Source organism: Ictalurus punctatus, chromosome 1, assembly GCF_001660625.3.
Source record: "Ictalurus punctatus breed USDA103 chromosome 1, Coco_2.0, whole genome shotgun sequence".
NCBI classification, from domain to species: domain Eukaryota; kingdom Metazoa; phylum Chordata; class Actinopteri; order Siluriformes; family Ictaluridae; genus Ictalurus; species Ictalurus punctatus.
Genome location: NC_030416.2, coordinates 3,118,457 through 3,138,094, shown reverse-complemented (window position 1 = coordinate 3,138,094; position 19,638 = coordinate 3,118,457). Strand labels below are relative to the sequence as shown.

General features: G+C 38.6%; 2 protein-coding genes across 9 annotated transcripts in view; one reads left to right on the top strand and one right to left on the bottom strand.

Moving 5' to 3' along the window:
- fmnl1b (formin-like 1b) overlaps positions 1-4,146 on the top strand; it is a 29,515-nt gene extending 25,369 nt beyond the window's left edge. For 3 of the 5 annotated variants that reach the window (XM_017465814.3, XM_017465804.3, XM_017465824.3), the window contains 6 exons: positions 777-906; positions 1,089-1,252; positions 1,375-1,476; positions 1,659-1,760; positions 3,173-3,287; positions 3,671-4,146. In XM_017465814.3, the coding sequence (XP_017321303.1) occupies positions 777-906; positions 1,089-1,252; positions 1,375-1,476; positions 1,659-1,760; positions 3,173-3,287; positions 3,671-3,771 (714 nt within the window). In that variant the 3' untranslated portion in view covers positions 3,772-4,146. Of the gene's footprint in view, positions 1-776; positions 907-1,088; positions 1,253-1,374; positions 1,477-1,658; positions 1,761-3,172; positions 3,288-3,470; positions 3,633-3,670 lie in introns of those variants that run through there. The other 2 variants (XM_053676441.1, XM_053676392.1) reach the window with 1 other exon arrangement.
- A 2,177-nt stretch (positions 4,147-6,323) lies between these two features.
- Positions 6,324-19,638, bottom strand: part of srcin1b (SRC kinase signaling inhibitor 1b) — a 56,022-nt gene continuing 42,707 nt past the window's right edge. For 2 of the 4 annotated variants that reach the window (XM_047162276.2, XM_053676313.1), the window contains 4 exons: positions 18,694-18,879; positions 18,171-18,293; positions 15,952-16,086; positions 6,324-10,364 (listed from right to left, as the gene is read on the bottom strand). In XM_047162276.2, the coding sequence (XP_047018232.1) occupies positions 10,332-10,364; positions 15,952-16,086; positions 18,171-18,293; positions 18,694-18,879 (477 nt within the window). In that variant the 3' untranslated portion in view covers positions 6,324-10,331. Of the gene's footprint in view, positions 10,635-15,951; positions 16,087-18,170; positions 18,294-18,693; positions 18,880-19,638 lie in introns of all 4 variants that reach the window. The other 2 variants (XM_053676264.1, XM_053676292.1) reach the window with 2 other exon arrangements.

The following is a 19,638-nucleotide window of genomic DNA, read 5'->3' as shown; positions in this document are numbered from 1 at the left end:
TGGGGGTGGTTTTCGGAGAAATGACTCCAAATGGACATTGTGAATTTCCTGCGACTCCATTCGACATTTTTGAACGTTTTAGATACATAATATAGGACTACGGTAACGTTTGAATGTTGGAAGATTTAACCCTGTCCGTCAGGTGTTCAAGTCCATCGGTAAAAATATTTCATGCACAGCGATGTTAAGCGCGCTGACGAGCTCGGTTTCTCTTCACGGTCCTGCTATCGTTGTGATTGTTGTCAGGACCTGTGTCTCAAATCAAGAATCTGCTCTTACATGCAAAAGTATTGACTAATTTAGAAAATCCAGGAGAATGAGACACAAAACAGACTTTCCAGTAAGTTCTAATTGCTGTCCCTCCGTTTACAGGCCAGTAACCAAAACTTTAAAGAATATTAACCAAAAAGTTCATAAAGGCATCAACGTGGCTCCAGTGGTGTAATCCCCATCTTATAAAACCCCTAAAATTTAAGTCCTTATTCACAAAACATCTTCTTTTTCGCGACATGTGTTCACGAGAGAACCGTGACGCGTGCATGTCGTGCATGTCGTGACGCGTGCATGTCTCCCCCTTTCCCATCGCCGTGCTCACCAGCAACTAAACAAACAATACTCTACGTACAGAAACCCAACAGTGTCCTGACTCATCTTATAACAGACATGCGGTGATAAAGTGATTGGTTTGGAATAAACCACTTTGTGATGCGCTGATTTTGGAACTTTGTTGATTACTTTTCTATATTTTATATACTTACGCTGTGGCTTTTGCTCAGCTCCTGGACACAAAGTCGACAGACCGCAGACAGACGCTGCTGCACTTCCTCGTCAGCATCATACAGGAGAAATTTCCACATCTACACACCTTTCATACTGAGCTGCACTTTATGGACAAAGCAGCAATGGGTGAGCTCACACACATATACATATACATTGTTTGTATATATGTATATATATATATATATATATATATATATATATATATATATATATATATATATACACACATACATACATGTTCTGTCTTATCACGTTTGTTAATAAGCCAGTGTCCTAAGGTCTGACTGATGTTTATTTTTTCCTCTCAGTGTCTCTGGACAGCATTTTATTAGACGTGTGTGCACTCCAGAGAGGAATGGAAGTGACCCAGAAGGAGTTCGAGGAACAGAAAGATAATTTGATCCTGAGGGACTTCCTGTCCAACAACAGCGGTCTGATGGACGCCGTGGTTAAAGACGCCAAAACCGCACAGGTGTGAATGTCTTCTTGTGTGTTTTTAAAAACGTTTTTAACTTCACATAACTTTACATAATGAGACTACTTATATGCATGAGCATAAAGAACACCTCCATCTGTCTTTCTCTGTCTTTTTAGGAGGTGTATGAATCAGTGGTGGAGTACTTTGGAGAAAATCCTAAAACCACTCCTCCTTCTATGTTCTTCCTCATATTCATTAGGTTCATTAAAGCTTATAAGGTAAAACAAAAACCAGTTATACTATGCTGTAGTATCTTGTTATGACCCAAGTTTACTGCAGTAGGTTACACAAAAATATGAAGTCCTCTTGGATGGCTGATTTGTTGTTTGTTGTAAATACAGCACTGCACTGACAGTACGGTCTCAGTACTTACGTTATGTATCTGTCTGTCTCTGTCTAGATGGCTGAACAGGAGAATGTACAAAGGAAGAGAGACAGTTTCTTCGGGGGTGACGAGAGCAAAGAGATGGCCATGTTGGACGCGGACAAAATGGGAAGCAAGGTACAGATAAGAGAGCAGGCCTAAAAAGCTTAAAAATGGAGGAAAGAAAGAAACAGAGTGGAAAAAATACCTGCCTCAAGAGAGAAACTAGAGGTTTATTATCGGAAAAGATGCCAAAAGAGCATCTTTGTGTTTGTTGTCATGATTTGCGACCCAAATCGAAAACTCTGTCCTCACATTCCAAAGTATTTACTCATTTCGAAAATCCTGAAGAATGATACGCAAAACAGACCCTTGAGTAAGTTTGAAGTCTTTTATTCCCCCAATTAAAAAAGGTAGATGAGACTGAGACATAAGAATCTGGAATGATTGATAGTTGCTGAGATGTTTCGAACTTCCCATACCACTGTAAGCCCGGCCAATTTTCACATTAGCGCACTCTTGTCTCGATTTTCTTGCTTGAAGGACGCAAAACTCATTTCATGTGAAATATTTGATTTAACTGTGTTTAACAGTAAACAAGTATATAGTGCACATATGTATAAATTTAGTTAACATCAGTTCACCGTATTTATTAGGGATGACACTTTTTGGCCATTTTTGCCTGAAAGAAGCACTTTATCGACCAAAAGAGACAAAAGTATTAAACAGGCCTGCAACAAAGAGTGAACTCCAACACTGCAAATAATCTTAAAGGGTTGTTATAATTAGAAATTATAATCCAGTGTAAACATTCAAACTTTTTCTACATCTACATCCTAACTAAAACAAACACTGAGGTGTTTACCATAAAACCCTGGACTATATTGAAATGCATTTTCCACACCAATAGGGATCAAATCTATGTCCGGATTTCTGTTAAAAGCCCAATACAAATAAACTTTAATTAAATCGAGGTTTAAAACGGTAATCAAAATGAGACCGGAACCCTAAAGTGAGATTAGGGAGTAGGGTTAAAAAAATCTTTTTAAAAAAAGAATAGCAAAAAAAGTAATAATCTAAATGAAGGTACATGAATTTATGGCTAGCTAGTGGTTAGCAGGTTCACCTCACACCTCCAGGATCGGGGGTTCGATTCCCACCGTTGCTCTGTGTGTGTAGTTTGCATGTTCTCTCCGTGATGCGGGGGTTTCCTCTGGGTACTCCGGTTTCCTCCTCCAGTCCAAAGACATGCATGGTAGGCTGATTGGCATGTCCAAAGTGTCCGTAGTGTATGAATGGGTGTGTATATGTGTATGTGATAGTGCCCTGCAATGGATTGGCACCCTGTCCAGGGTGTACCCCGTCTTATGCCCGATGCTCCCTGGGATAGGCTCCAGGTTCCCCGTGACCCTGAAAAGGATAAGCGGTATAGAAGATGGATGGATGGATGGAATTCATGGCTGATGTTTGGGGCATATTTGGAAATACAGCACTAAAATAAAGACCAGAGCAAACCTGTCAATAAACATTTCTTTCTCACTGTTCGGCAGGTGCCCACGATGCCACGCTTGGCGCAGGTGGACCTGATAGCGGAGCTGAAGCGAAGACAGGTGTCCCCTCTGATGCGTGAGGGCAAGGACGGCACCATCGAGGACATCATCACAGGTCAGGGCTCAAACGTCACCAGAGCTTAGAGTTAGAGAAACATTAGCACCTTTACAGAGTCCTGAGTGCACCTTTTTTGTCTGTCTATATAAGCTTTCCATTTTCCTGTTCATTCCTCTTAAGACTCGGTTCTTATACGTTCTGAAATATTCTGTTTCACCGTCTCGTCTCTCTACCTCTCAGCTTTGAAAGCTGTTCCTTTCACGGCTCGTTCAGGGAAGCGCTCGTCCCGGCTGCTCTCTGACTCCAACTTCAATGACTTGAGTCCTTCATAGACTTCTTTCTCTGTTTCTCTGGTAGTGATTTCACCTGTTTATGCCTTTTTACTAGGCAGTGTTTGAATTTTGCAGTGATTTTGTGTGTGTGTGTGTGTGTGTGTACAGGTCTGAGAAATCAGCCCTACATAAGAGCCGACGGAGGAAGACGCAGCTACAAATGGAAACCGGCACAGAAGCTGCAAGTGTCTTCAGACATCTCTCTCTAACACACACACACATACACACACGTAGTTCTACTTATTTATTTCGGCTACGAGTAATAGAACATAGCTTAACCGTACAATCAACAATCAAGATTTGTCAAATTCAGTGTCACAGATTTGATTGATTATTCTGCATGAACTGCATTTTTATCACGCTGTATTTAAAACAGCGCTTTGTGATCATCGTGCTTGGGAAGCTTCGATTTCAAAAGATTGTCCTGATTCGGATGCACATTAACGCCTCAGTATATTTTCAAGAGCATGTTTGCTTATGTACCGACCGGTTGGAACGAAAAAGTGTTTTTATATTGGGTACCGTTGCTTTATGTACATGTAACCACAATCAATCAATCAATAAATGACATCCAGTGACATGCAGATGGGCTTCTTTGGTTATGATAAGTACACAGTAATGATTACACGCTAACAGTTGTGTTCCTATAGCACAGTTATAACATTTGGCAATAAAAAATTTGGATCATGGGAATACAAGGGTAATAACATAGTAATAATGCTGTGTAAGTAGTAACAGTCACGACATGGTAATAACGTGTGTGTAGGTAGAATGCAATAATAAACAGAAACAATTTATTGCATTCAAGTTGTGCACACAAGAATAGGTTTTGTTTGGTTCCAGTGTGCAACATTAAACAGTAAAAAAATAACCAAAAAAACTCAAACCAACTATAACCACAGTAAACACCAAAACATACAGTGCAGCAGGATCAGACAATGCAGCAGACACCAACTATACATTGGACAGACAAAGACAATAATAGATCTAATATGCACAGGAACTCCACTCAGGATTGAACTCAGGACCCTGGAGCTGTAAGGTCGTCAACGCTGCCCGCTGTGCCAGTAGTATTCTTCTGCAGTAATTTTTTTTTTTAATAATCAATATCATCATAATCATTATACACATATAGATCAGAGCATGTTGGTACGAGTTATCACTGAACACACACAAAACAAAATCCCACCTCCCAGTAACAATGACAGCCAGCTGATATCTGACTCTTGAATAATTGACAGCTGTGTAAGTGTTTTAAACCCACCGATATTAACCGACACCTCCCTGGAAGCCCTGCCTCCTTTCTCCCATCTCACACTAGCAACCTTTTTCCTGTGCACTCATTGCAGATCAAATATCCTGCTTCAAACGGTGCTCGGACACTGCGACTTCCCTACCTGACAAGGCAAATAGAGACTGTAAAATGATATATAGCCTACTATACATTATTATAAATTATATACACACTCACCACTGGAGCATCATTGTCCTGTTCTTGGCTTGCAGGAGCGCAATGTCATGTGGTATTCTGATGGTTTAGCACATCTGCCTCAAGATTTGATGTGTTGAGATGCTTTTCTGCTCACCGCCAGCTTGGCCGTTCTCCTCTGACCGTTCTCATCGACAAGGCGCTTCCACTCACAGAAATTTTTTCATGGTTTTATGCATTGTGCTTCTGCCACATGAATGAGCAGGTGTACAGGTACTACTATTGAAATGGTGGGTGGGTGTATTAAATTATATGTACAGCTACTGTGCAATCAAAATGATTCAACCCCTGTTGCAAATCAGGTTTATTGTCAAAATGTACAGACTTTCAGCTGTTTGCGATGAATAAATCAAACAAAAGCAAATGAAATAGTTCAACACAACGAATGCTTCAAGCGGTTTCACCAAATTCAACTGCAAATTCAACTTATAATGCTTTCTCCAGTCTCAAAATTATTCAACCCCTTCATGGAAAGCATCTTTAGTACTTAGTAGAGCTCCTTTTGCTGTTATGACCTGCTGCACACGAGATGCAGAGATTCTGCAGCGTTCCTGAGGAATCTTCTCCCGTTCCTCATGAGCAATGTCCTCCAGTTCAGTAATATTCTTGGGTTTGCCTGCTGCAACCGCCTTCTTCAAATCCCATCAGAGATTTTCAAGGCAGGTGACTGTGATGGCCCCGTAGAATCTTCCAGAACTTCTTCCGCAACCAAGTCTTGGTGGAATTTGAGGTATGCTTGGGATCATTGTCCTGTTGGAAGGTCCATTGACGCCCAAGCTTCCTCACAGACGGCATGACATTTTATTCAGGGGGGTGAATAATTCTGAGACTGGAGAAGTCATTATAAGTTGCCTTTTCAGTTGAATTTGGGGAAACTATTTCAATTGCATTTGTTTGATTTCTTCAGCTGAAAGTCTGTCAATTTTGACAATAAACCTGATTTGCAATGGGAGGTTGAATCATTTCAATTGCAAGTGTAAATTATTACACCGGGACACTATTGTGACCAAATTTTCACTTGATTTCTGTAATACATACAGAGTAATAAATTTAAGGATGATAAAGAGAGCAGGATGAAAAAGATTAGCATTCAGAGACCGTAGTACAAGATTGAACACTTTAATACTCACAAAAACACAACAGTAATATACAAAACCAACAGTCTCTGGTACATAAGTTTCAAATATTATATATATATATATATATATATATATATATATATATATATATATATATATATATATATATATATATATATATATATATTTCCCCCACAAGAGCAGCATTATAATTTCTCAATACAGCTGTATTCATATTGGTCAAAATGTGCATTATTGTTATAATCACATGGTTATTCTGTAAACACTCGACACGTTCTTTAACATGGATGAGCTACTGGATATCTCCTAACTAGCCAAATACATCGCTCGTGGTTCGTCAGTTTCGAACAGTTGTTTTAGTTATAAGGTTACAGATGACAGTAAAGCGAGTGAGATCGGCCCACCGACACATACAGTAACATACTATCTTTAACAAAAAATATCTTTTCTTTCTTTTTTTTATTATACAGAACTCATTTCTATTTTACACTCAAAAAGCAGCTTCTGCATGCAGACTTCAGGTATACTGTACATGCAGTTTCACCGACGTGGTCTCACAGCGGCAAAATTCGTAAGAATTCACTCGAGCCGCCTTGTACGAATGGGTAAGTTAAAGTTCGGAGTCGGTGTAAAACGTCAACCGAATGAAGCGTGTCAGAATAGCGTTCACCTGTTTGAAATCTTACGAATTTTGTGTGAGCTCGGATTGTTTTCTCACTAACATCTTGTTATTAACATTTATATTTAAAAAAAAAAAATCTTACATACAAAGTCACTAAATTAGTACACTCGAATAGCACAGTCTATGTACAGTTGAAGTTTTTCTACACTTTTCATTCCGACACCCCTACATGTGCTTTATCAGCTTGTGTCATGCTTCGGTGATTTTTGTTGGCTAGTACCCAAGAATTACATCAGTTTTTTTTAAAAAGTGCAATGCATATAATAGAAAATATCTTCTTTTTTTATGCCAGCGGCCACCTTTTCAAAGGTGAATCAAACTGGCTCAGTGTCTGAGTCGATAATGTTGTGAAATCCACAATAGCAGGACTAGCAGCAACGACTAAAAGTCCACTGCAATTATAAATCATTTAGTAAGTCTCATTCATGGTATTTTCCAAACTCTAAGACGCAAAACAGTGTTTGTTTCTCTTCTGTACGTACAAGCGTTAACAGGTTTACGGTAGCTCCGCTAATCCAAGAGGTATGACACAGTTACTGGAGGGTTATTCAAAGGTTAGCAAAACATAAAAATCAGATAGATCTCTTCATGGCCTGGAAAATTTATTAACAGATTAATATCAGGGCTGGATCAAAGGTTAAAGTTTAAATAAAATGGCCCAAAAAAACCTAAACAGGGCGGATAATGGAAGAAAAATTACAGCCCTCAACTGCAGTAAAACTAACAGGACAAAAACGAATGGGACAGAAACTAATGGGGAGGCAACACTAACAGGACAAAAAGTAACAGGATGGTATTACTAATGTATTAAAAAAATAGTACAGTCCTTAACTATGGCAACACTAACAGGCCAAAAAGTAACATGGCAGCAAACCTAATGGGAATAAAACAATCCAGACAGTAACAACACTAATAGAACAAAAACAATACACCATTTAACTACAGTAACATACAGTTAAATACAGTCTTTAACTACGGGAACCCAAACAGGACAAACAACAAACAAACAGGAAGTCAAAACTATTGGGACAAATACAATACTGCCCTGAACTAAGGTGAAACTAACGAGAGAAAAACGAATGCGGTGACAACAGTAACGGGACAAAAAGTAACAGGGCAACTCTAATAGGACAGAAAAGAGAACATACTGCCCTGAAATCGGGCAACACTAATGAGACAAAAACAATACGGACCTTAACTATGGCAACACTAATGGGATGAAAAGAATGAAATGAAATATGGCAACACAAAAACTAAATGGAATGGCAACAATAACAGGTCAAAAACTTTACCAGCCTATACCAGTATACAAAAGTAAAAACAAAAAAATAACTATGCCACAAATGCGGCGACAAAAAAGGGGGCGGAGCTTTCTGTGTGCGTCTTATAGTGCGTAAAATACACGTGCAATCACATTTAAAACAGCTCTGATTGTCTTTAAGCTAAATCCAAGCACAAAATAAAAAATTTTAATGAAAAATCGGGAACCGTTCCAATTAATATCCAACATCTGATTAATCTGATTAATATCCAAATCTGATCTTATTGTCAGTTAGGCTCAATGATTTAAAAAAATAACTGAAATGACTGGTGTTTGGGGGAAAATAGGGTTTTATCACTATCACTCAGATTCCTGTGTAATCAGTTGTTATTCCTCATTAGAATTATTAGAATGTACTCGAAAGATGAACTCTAATTGAATATAGCTTTGTATCTTTCTGTAACACTCTTGCTGAAAATAAGCGCACCTCGCCCAATAGGTTACCCTTTTTTTTCCCTTTTCTTTTGTTTTTTTTTTTTAATTTACTTTCGATTATTTCATGTTTTTCGTTTTTTCAGATTTTCCGTGCACTCTTTCATTCTAAAATACAAAAATACAAAAGATTCTAATCATACAAACACTATATAGGCATATTTCATAAACACAATTTTGGTAATAAATACATCTAAAATTAGTCACAGTTATCACAGTTAGTTTCTAATTTGCGTACGATCTGTATTTTGTGTATAGTGAGGTCTCTCTGTAAGTGCTATAGAATTGTTACTTTTCCGCTCGTTTAGAGGTATGGTTTGGCGAAAAATTTTAATTTACATAATATTCCCTTTCACCCAACAAAAATAGTTGATTAGCCAAGACGCGTTTGCTTTTTTCATTTTTTTTTCTTCTTTTTTGTGCACTGAAGCTACAATGCAAAACAACCAATGGAAATCTATCTAATAAATAATAATAAATTAGCTACCTGGTGGTCGAGTATACATTGATGACGTTTTTACAACACAGCGTCTCCAAAACTTAAGCTTGGATTTATAACGGCAGGCTGGAAGATTTTATACCACAGCGCTGTTGAATTCTGGATTGTGATTGGTCGGAAGGTTCAGATTAATTTTCTATAGCAGCAGTTGCAAGTCAGAATACAGGTTTATATTAATGCATTAGTTCTAGTATGTTATCGTTTCTATAGTAACAACTTGCGCAGAGACTTGGCAGACAAGTCTATGATTTAACAAAGAAAAGTGTTTAATCATTGATATGGTCAAGCTTCTTTAAAGAGAGTTTATTTAACCGTTCTTTGTAAGTCTCCCTTTTTTTTTTTTGTTTAGTTTTTTGCGCTTTCTGGTTTCTCTGTACCATGACAAGCTACGTTTGTTGTTGTTGTTGTTGTTGTTGTTGTTAACTTCAAGAGAGAGAAAATGAGAGGTTAGTGAGGGAATGACCTTTTGTAGCTTCTATAACATAAGCGATAACAGGAACTGACTTGTTTCGTGGACGTTCCGCAGCATCCTATAAACGTAACTGTAAATGGGTAAAACGCACGCCGTTCATTAATAATTGAAAAATTGCAATCGTTGGCAAATTGCTGTGGCGTGAGAGGAAGTAAATGTCAATGGAAAACCATCAACTTCCAGGTGGTGGCTTTGTTGATTATTATTATTTCTATGACAGCACACCCTATCGTGTTTTATTCCTTAGTGAACGTAGTAGCTTAATGATGTCATTGCGTAGCGTAATAACGTAGAATTATGTATAGGAAGGGTCCAATATTTATTTACGAAAAGGATTTTGGAGTGAGACAGACGTCTAGTACTGGTTAGCTATATTATATTAGCTATATTATGTTAGCTATATACATAGACTTTAAGCTCCAGTCCAAAACTAAAGAAGCAAAATTGTATTAAAAATACATTTTATTTGTCGCTAAACCTTTTCGCTTATACGAGGTGCCAGTTTTCCCATTAATTGATCTCAATACATTAATTAACATTTGCTCACTTAGTGCCTGTGTATGGGTTACAGGTTAAATACCCCATGGTGCTGATGTCGATGTTCTTTTACTGTACATACAGTGATATATTATTACATTAATTACTCTAACTTACCCTAATGTATTAGATATAACATGTGCAAGCCTGCAGTTCAGTATCCTACTCAGGGTCCGGTGCATGCGTCGTCCTCACGGATCACCTTCATGGTCTAATCACCTTGGATGGGATCAGATCTCAGGGGAGGACAGAGCGAAGGACAGTGATTGGCTGAAATTAATGGCGACATGCCAGTAAGGAGAGAAAGAGGCTGTGATTGGCCAGAAAGGGACATGGGAATTGGTTTGCAAAAAGGGTTATGCCTCAGGAAAAAAAAAAAAGAGCAAATCTATCTATATATTAGACCTACACTTCAGTAGGATTGCTTTTTCTTTTCTTTTTTAAAAAAGTTTAAGGTCCTAAACTCTATTTGAAGGAGAGTAGGCCTTAATTTGTATCTTTTCCTGTCTTTGGGGCATGAAGCGCAGCGTTTGGTTATGCCTGACGCATGCCAAAAAAGGTGCATATTGTTTAAGCAATGACAGAATGTGGATTAGCCAGAGGAGAGAAGTGCAAGCATGAAGCAAGCAAGTAAGGAGAGGTGAGCGAGGGTAGAAAAAAGACAAGAGACAAAACTGTTAATTGGATCTTATGGCCAAAATTGTAAAACAAAAACTAAAAACAGTCACACACAAACAGTGTTTGAGGACTCCCTGCTATACAGTACTGGTTAAAAGCTTGGACACAACTTTCAGCTTCAATAAAACATACTGAAAACTATTCTTCAAATGTATAACGCATTCTGGAATTAGCTGTGACTGGAGAGAGAGAAAAAAAAAAAAGAGTTGAATATTTCTTTGGGATGTTTTGGTAAGTAATCAAATTAACACAATTTTTCCCTTTACCTCAAAATGTAGTGGATCAGCCAAGGCGTGTTTGGATTCTACATTGCTTCTTGACATTTCCATTAAAGACTTGAGACTAACGTGCTAACGAAAGTTTTACATTATAGCAGGTATTGCCAGTGTGTACATATTTAAGTGTAATGTTAATCACTTACACATCGACCTCGTTATTCAGTTTTTCATTATAAAGCATGTTATACAGTGACTACTATAGATTATTTGAGAATTACGCTGAAACTAATCAGAAATATATTAAGCTACGAGAGTAAGGAATGGAAGTTTGGCCCCGCCCACTTTCCTGGGAGTTTGATAGGGCTAAAATAGCGGACCATTCCTGTTAGTTTACAAAACCATTGGTTCTTGGGATAGGCTCTGGATCCGTCGCAACCATGAGTATGTTACTGCCGCCATCAGCCAATCAGCTTTCAGCAAGTAATTCACACAGTCAGCACTGAATTGGCATCAAGAAGCATGAAACAGTATGTATATTTATGGTCTCTTTACTGTATGTAAATGGTCTCTATGTAAATTGGCATGAACTTGCAAAACGTGCTTAGACCCCGGAGATCACTGCTCGGATTATGCAGATTAATAATGTAATTTGATGTAAGTACATAAAAATTTATGCAAAGATTTCAGCTAGCTTCATTGGTCTACATTTCTAGCAGCTCTACATTCACACTAACAAGTGACAAGTTGCTTGTATTACTTGTAGTTTGTTTCTTGGTGGCACGTAGTGACTGGTTATTTATTTATTTTTTATCTGATGGGATACAGTATCGCTTACAGACAAAGAAACAATTCATACACACTACTTGTGCTAGCTTGGTTGGTAGACCAGCAAAGCAAGCCAACTGTACTAGCTACTTGAACGCCAAACCACCATCACCAAGGAGCTCTGCTACTTCTACAGTAAATGGGAACTAATTGCAGGTAGGAACTAAAGTTGTAAGCAGGGTCTAAACCATAGGTTCAATCAAATGGAATAATCTGTCTGTTGCTTTGTCGCTCGCTAGTGTGAATTTAGGGTGAGTTAGATTTTTGCTGAATCATTCCTTTTAATAAAACGTCTGTCATACATTATCATGTATTGTGTATGCATGTACAGTGGCTTTTTCCTGACACGTCTTTCAGTCTGCTCAAGCATGAGTTCAGATTGTTTTTGTTGTTTTAATTAGCCACCTAGCATAGTCGTTGGAAATCCTTCTTTAAACCCCAACAAATGTCCTAGCTTTTAAAAGTAAGCAAGGTATCACAATGTTAAGCAAGCTGAATGATCCTTCAGTCTCTCTGAACCTCTAGAAGTCTAACAGTGTGCCTCTGAGACCGTGTGGAGAGTGAGTGAAATTTCCCAACACAGCACCAAAACAAACAAAGTCGGCTTGAGGCAAACGCTACGAAAACAAACATTCTCCAGAGGAGTCGAGCATCTGCTTTGAGGTACATGTCTGAGATTAAAGCTACTTCCTGCCAACTAATTTCACCTCTGGACATTTCATATCTTCCCTTGTGAAACTTTTTATTCTTTTGATCATTATTTAACGATATATTCTTCCACCGGGGCTTTTGTTATGTGACTATTCAAAAGAGCTAGGGTTCTGCTAAGCAAAACAACTTAGGCTTACACAAGCACATAGGCTTAAATCATGAAAACACACACACACACACACACACACACACACACACACACACACACACACACACAATATAAATTGTTCACAAAAGCCAAAACCTGTCTAGTGGCACCTTCAGATGTTAAGCAAGGACTTTGTGATATTTAGGAGCAATCCATTTGACTTTTCATGAATAAAACATCCCTGCCATCTAATTTGCACAGCCATGGCGGCTAACAAGTCATGCTGCTGCTTTCTTTAGTCAAAATGGCTGACAGACAGAGGACTAATTAGATTTATTAGCAGGATTGCTACTAAGCTACAGACCCATATAAAGGCTGTTTTTCTGTGCTACTGTAGCATGCCAAATTAGCCTGACCTCTGGCTGGGTAAAAAGCGTAGAAGCTGGCTGGCTCTAACTCGTCTCTGACAGATGGCTGGCATCTGCGTCATGCTGAGGTTTTGTCCGTGATGCTCACATCACACAGTGCGTGGTGACAAATGGTGACTGAATGGTTAGCTAGGGTTCGGTGAACGTTTAGCCACATTCTTCAGACAGGCTGGATGAAACTATCTAAATCCAGACGTGCCCTCCAGTACTGATTTTAACACACCCAAGTCAAGGTCCCCTCAATAAATCTCCTGGGAGGTATCCCTGGCTCCGTCTCAAGGCTTGCTTTGTTTCTTTATCGGGCCAAGTTACTGTATATGGGCACTGTAGGAGGACTGGGTCGACAAGCTTATACATTTCAATGATATTTAAAATATTATACATTTCCATTATAGTCTATGTATAAGATATAAGATATGCACCAAGCATAAGTGTGCCAAGAGGTCTTAATAATTCTCAGCACCTTAATTTTTTACTGGCCAAAGAGACCACAGCCCCGCCCACTTCATTTCTATTGGCTCACAAGATCAAGGCTCACAAATTCACACGTAGGCTCACACATTCACCTAGATAAAGTTGAAAAAGTAACTGCTACTTTCTCACGCCCCACGTCCTTTCCCCTTCGGTGAGTTGGAAAGGGTGCAGGACATGAAAGACACATTTGGTTACCATTACTTTCACATTGCATCAATTTTATCTAACTTGTTCACACACTTTGGCCTTACGCGCAACAACCAACACACTGCTGAGCCCAAAGTTAAATAGCTTTTCTCTTAAGTGAAGGTGCCTTTCCTAATGCTCTAATTCTGATTGGATCTTCCTACCTTCTGCTTTTGTAGATAGTCCCACATGGATACCCCCCAAAAAAATGTCTCACACAATTGCTACTGTAGATTTGTACACAAGACAGGCATAAAGATTGTCTGCTCACACATATTGTACTGTTTGCCTTTGCTTTTCTACACCTGTATACAGTAATTCCACTATTCCGCATCACCCAGAAGAGGACGTGTTCCCTTTTTGAGGTCTGGTTCCTCTCCAGTTTTCTTCCTCGTGTTTTCCACTGTCGCTATTTCCTCCTTGGATTGGTTACGGAGGATTAACCAGTCTCAGTGGACTGCTGTCAGTCAGCTCGCTAGCTAATGTTTTCAGAGATAGCTAATGGCCTAACCCCTCTCTCTAATACTGTTTCCCTCAGTGCTTGCTTGCTTGTCCTATCCCATCTTGCCTCTCTCTCTCTCTCTCTCTCTCTCTCTCTCCTTTTCGATGAATTTCTTTCTTTGGCAATAGCTGGTATTCTGTGACTTTGAAAAGCTGCCCTCGCAGATAAGAGTCACTCGAGAGTCTTTGGAGTGTTTCCCTTTTCTCTGTATCATCTCTGGAGTGCTTTTTCTTTTCGTCTCCACCTTCTGATTTCTTCTTCTCCTTTCAAACTGTTTTTTTTTTTTAATTCAGAAATGTTAGTTTAGTCCATTTTAAACCATCAATACGGTGAATTATTATTATTATTTTCATATCTTACAAGCTTAGAAGTGGATGTGAGGACAATTTTAATCGATGTTGACCATTAAAAGTCTGTTATGCCAGTGCTACGTAGCAATTAGCACCGCCTCCATGATTTTGATTGATTTTGAATTAACAGGAAATGTCCACCAAAATAAAGTCATCACATCGCGAAAACAACCATAAAAGCATGTCTTTCACGTCCTGTGTGCTTTCCCCTTTCTGTGAATTACTTTTCACTAAATTATATCCAAGTTTGCTTTGACTGCTGATTTAGTTCAAATGCTACAAGTGAATCAACGGAACCTTAGATGGCAGTGCACATGTGATATTAGTCCAAGAAAGATTCTTGTTGAATTGAAGCAACAAAGACTCATCGAATTATGGTGCAGTTAATGTATGTAAAATAAAAAGAGGTGCATTTGGATAGGTTTTTGGCTTAGGACGCGAGGACACCTAGTGGCAGCTTTCAGACATTGCCATATAGAATTTGTATAGCTTGAGATAGCTACACCAATGGTTTTGTATTTAGTTTGTGAATCAGTCAAATTCTGCCCTCTGAACAAAGAAACTAAACAACAAATTCGTCTTGAGGTAAGGGAAAAGTTATAAACGTATCGTATTCATTTGATCTTGACAAGACAGCTGAGTACGCTACACCACCAATGCAAATGCCGGCTTGATTTTTTCTTTTCTTTTCACAGCATACTGTACTAGAAAGAGCTGTATGTTGGCTAAAGTCCGTAGGGAAGATGATGCAAGGGCAAAAACCCTTTAGACGTATAAAGCAGGAAGCCCTTGGGTGCAGTTTGTAATGACAGAAAAGATTAAATAACCCTTTTAACAAAAGGTAAACGTCGACACAGTGTACTGGAATCAGTCTCAGTGGACTGCAGCCATACACAAGAGTGAGAGAGAAGGAGAAAATAAAAGTGAGCGCGGTATGTGAGCAACGTGACCCGGCGGTTATTTTGTCTTTTGAGGCTCTCTTGTAACACATTAGTGCATCGCAGGAAGCTTGTGTGATCTCGCAGCATGACTGTGAAGCGTGCTGTTTATGAAGAAGATGGAGGAAGCAAAAAAAAAAAATTTTGAAAAAAAATCCTGGCAGCAATATAATAAGACGCTTAAATGAAAAGACAATGGGGTCTGCTGAACGTTTGAACCCCCTGCAGAGAGGTAGACATCATGCCCATGGTCGAAAACGTTTAGACGTCACAGGTGATCCTAATTGTGCTTAGCTGTCGACTTCAAATGTCCTTAAGTGCTAGCGAAAAAACAGACTAGCGCACAGCTAGCAAGCTTCATCGGGTACAGTGCTAGCATAAGCAGGTAGCGCTCAGTCCTAGCTTGGCGTCAGGTTTGGTTGGAAGCATTAGCGCCAGTAGCTGTTAGAAGTGAAATACCTGCTGCTGGCCCTGCTGCTCGCGCTGCTTCCTGTTTTTGTGCTCCAAGCCGCTCTGCTGCAGCTGCTTCAGGCGAGACGACGACGATGACGACGACGACAACGTCTTACCCGAACCTGGAGGAGTGCCTGCATTCTGGACAGGGAGGGGAGAAAAAACACACACACAAAAAGTGCTGGAAGACAAGAAGAAAAACAAAGAAGTTCACTATCTATAAAAAAGTAGGATAATAAAGGAAAAGCAGATTGGCACCTAGCATATATGTTTTTAAAAAAACAAAAACGCACAACGATTTCTATTTCCACTCTCTTCTGTTATGACAGTTCCACCACGGGAGTTCGCCATAACATATTACCCGACGCCGTGAACAACAGAAAGCACACACTTTGTGTGTCGCTCGCCCACGCGTGAAATGTCTAAACGGCGAATCTGACACTGTGGTAAATTACACCAGCCAACAAGAAAGCAACCAAAACACTCTTACACAAACCGCCCAGGATGAAGTGGTTCAACAGAGCAATTAAGCAAAACAGCGTGGGATCCAGAAGTTGCTTAGCGGAGTTTACACCTGTAGAGGTTATCTGAAGGTCGTGCAGCATAAAATATGCACTTACGAAAAAATACATGAGACAACATATTACCGATGATTATTTTATAGAAAGTGTTCTTTAGTATGGTCCGCAGAGAAAACTTCACCACCTCAACAATCACACACTTGTGATTGTGGAATTGTAATGTGGAGGGTCCACATTGTTACTGTAGAAAAGTTAGAAGAAACAACTGTCTGAATTTCTGTTACAGAAAATGAATCAACAGCATTCAACCAATCAGAATCCAGAACTCAATAGCACTGTGGTGTAAAAAGCCTGTAGAGATAAAAACAAAAAATTCAAGAGGAGCCGAAAAAAAAGAGGAGGTATAACAATATTTGTAATAAAAATGTTACAATGTACATATTTTTGACATGTAACAAACAGCAATAATATAATATAAAGGGGAACTTTTTCTGTTGCAGATGTTGGATTTTAATGATGTTAATTCCTGTTTGAGCTTATTTGAATCAGAAAGCAACAAAGAGAATAAAAAAGGAGAAAAGGAAGAGATGAAGACTCTGACAGTTTGAGCTATGAAAATAGAGAGGACAAAAAGTCCTTTCATGCCCATCATATACTGGGATATTTTTGAGGCATGTTAGTTAAATGACAAAGTGCTTTATCTTTAATCTACAATAAAAATACTGAGTTATTTATTTCATTCACCTTTAAAAAAAAAAAAAAGTGCAAGAGAGGTTCAGCACTAGCGTAAAGCTACATATATTTAAAAAATAAAGGGTCTTCTGAATTGATCGTTGACCTAAATACTTAAAGGTCATGTTCTTTGTGAGCCAGCTGTCCAGTTACATTACAATTATTTAAAATAAAAATAAAAAAACTGACCAGTTAAAATAGTCATAAAATAGTGTGTGTGTGATTGCCAAAAATGCTTAATTTTGCTGTGACTTTCTTTTCCAAAGGTTGTGATGCAATTTTTGGCGTTTTTTTGTGTTGAATTGGTGAACTTGCAATTGCACGAAATTGTCTTTCGCTGTGATGTTTGTTGTGTTGAATGAGACATTTTAGCTGAAACGTAGGGCATCACATGACACATCTTGGCCCAAAACCTGCGATAATTTAGAAAAAATAAAATAAAATCGCACACTCCTGCGAATATTGCGAAGTTTCCTTGATTTTGCGTTATTTCATTCATTCGTTCTTTTCCTATTAAAGCACATAATGAAGTGTTTTATTCCACTCGTACCACAGAAATTTGCCAACATTTTTTATTTATTAAACAATTGTAACGTGTTATGCGTTTATATGCAAGTTCAACATTGGGTAGCATCTGCAGTGATGTCATAGCAGTTATGTAACAGAAGCTACAAACGATCATTTCCTCGATGCGTCTTAAGGTTAATAAGGAAATGCAGCTTGTCAGGTTACCAAGAAGGCACAACATCCTCCGTGGCAGAAAGGGTGCGTCGACCATACAAGTCCCTCTGTAAGGGGTTCCTATAGAACCAGCCCCTTCTGACCAATCAGATTCAACAATTCAACAGCAATGTAGTATAAAACTCTATAGAAATTGTCTCAAAAAAGATGCCAGTGTACCAGTATATCATGAGCATTAGGATCTAAGCAGAAGGAAACCCGGGAGGTTTTGAGGGTGGATTAACCGGTTACCTCTAACCACAAACTGCTGCATGTCCACAGGCCCAAACTGGGACCGCTGCTCTCGGGACTGGTGGTCTGTGGGAGGCTGATGGACTTGGGGGTGACGGGCTTTACCAGTGCTGGCTGGAAGATCTGCCATGTGGGTGTATGAGTGTGTGTATGTGTGTAAGGAGAAATTGAGATATGACCACTGTTAAGCTGCTAATTGGTTGCTTCATTTACATTTTCGTGTAATTACATCTCTCCACTAATTATTCTTCACTAATTTAGTGAAGAATAATTAGTGGAGAAATACAAGTCCAAAAAAACATAATGGGATGATAGATGACAATTATATAATAATGCTTAAGGGACCAATTTCTATAAAACAAATAACAAATGTAGCATCATGCCAATAATAATAATAATAATAATAATAATAATAATAATAATAATAACAATAAAAATAAATAAAAATCTTATGAGAACAGGATTTGTTTTTTCCCAGAACACTACCTAAACCTTCAGCACAAATTTTTCACCCATATGTTACCTCAAGCTCTGCCATGATCTTCTCCTCCTCATCCTCATCCTCCTTCATCCCAGAAGCAGCAATGACCGGCGGCGTGGAGGAGGGCCGAGGCCCTTCAGAGGTCGAAGGTCGTCTGAGTTTAACAGGTGGCGTCTGAGACTGGACTTGTGCATCTGACTCCTCACAGTTTTCGTTCTTTTCAGTTTTCTGTAGAGAGCAGACAGTAAAGGAGGGTTTGGACATAACCAGGATATCTTCAAATGGTTTCACAAATATTACGATTACACAATTCACTTCAAAAGACAGTCCTTACCTCTTTTACACATATTTTTTTAAACCAAAATCTTGTGCTATTTTTGGATATTTACCATGTTTCAATGTTCCAATTTGTATAAATCTGAATAAATATAGGTGAATCGAAGGTCAGACATAAGCGGTGAAGTTGTGAAAAAATATGTATAAAATGTGCATATTATAAAGCTTCCAAAATTAATTTGGTACAGTTGACTTTATTTTTAAAAATTGAGTAAAGTACTTAAGTCCCGGAGAAATTCTATACTGTAATTTTCAACTGTTAGTTAGCTAGTTGGTTAGCTTGCTATTAAACTCAGCAGATTAAAACAATAGAATGTGAAGAAGGCAAAACAAGACATTAAACATCATGCCCCTGATTTCCCAAGATGCCAAATAACCAAATCAAGTCCTAATTAGCATGTGAAATTGTATAAATTACAGAAATATTAATTGTGTATTGCAGGTCACTTTGAAAGACGAATTGTGTGAATCATTTCGCATGCAAATTAGAGGGAGGATGCGATATGTAAATGAGATAGCTGAATATGCTAATTATTTTCAGTGCGTTTGGAACTGTGAACCGGTCAAGCTAGGCACCCACAGTAAGTACAGCAGGGTTGTAACAACAAATCAAGAAAAGATATATATATATATATATATATATATATATAT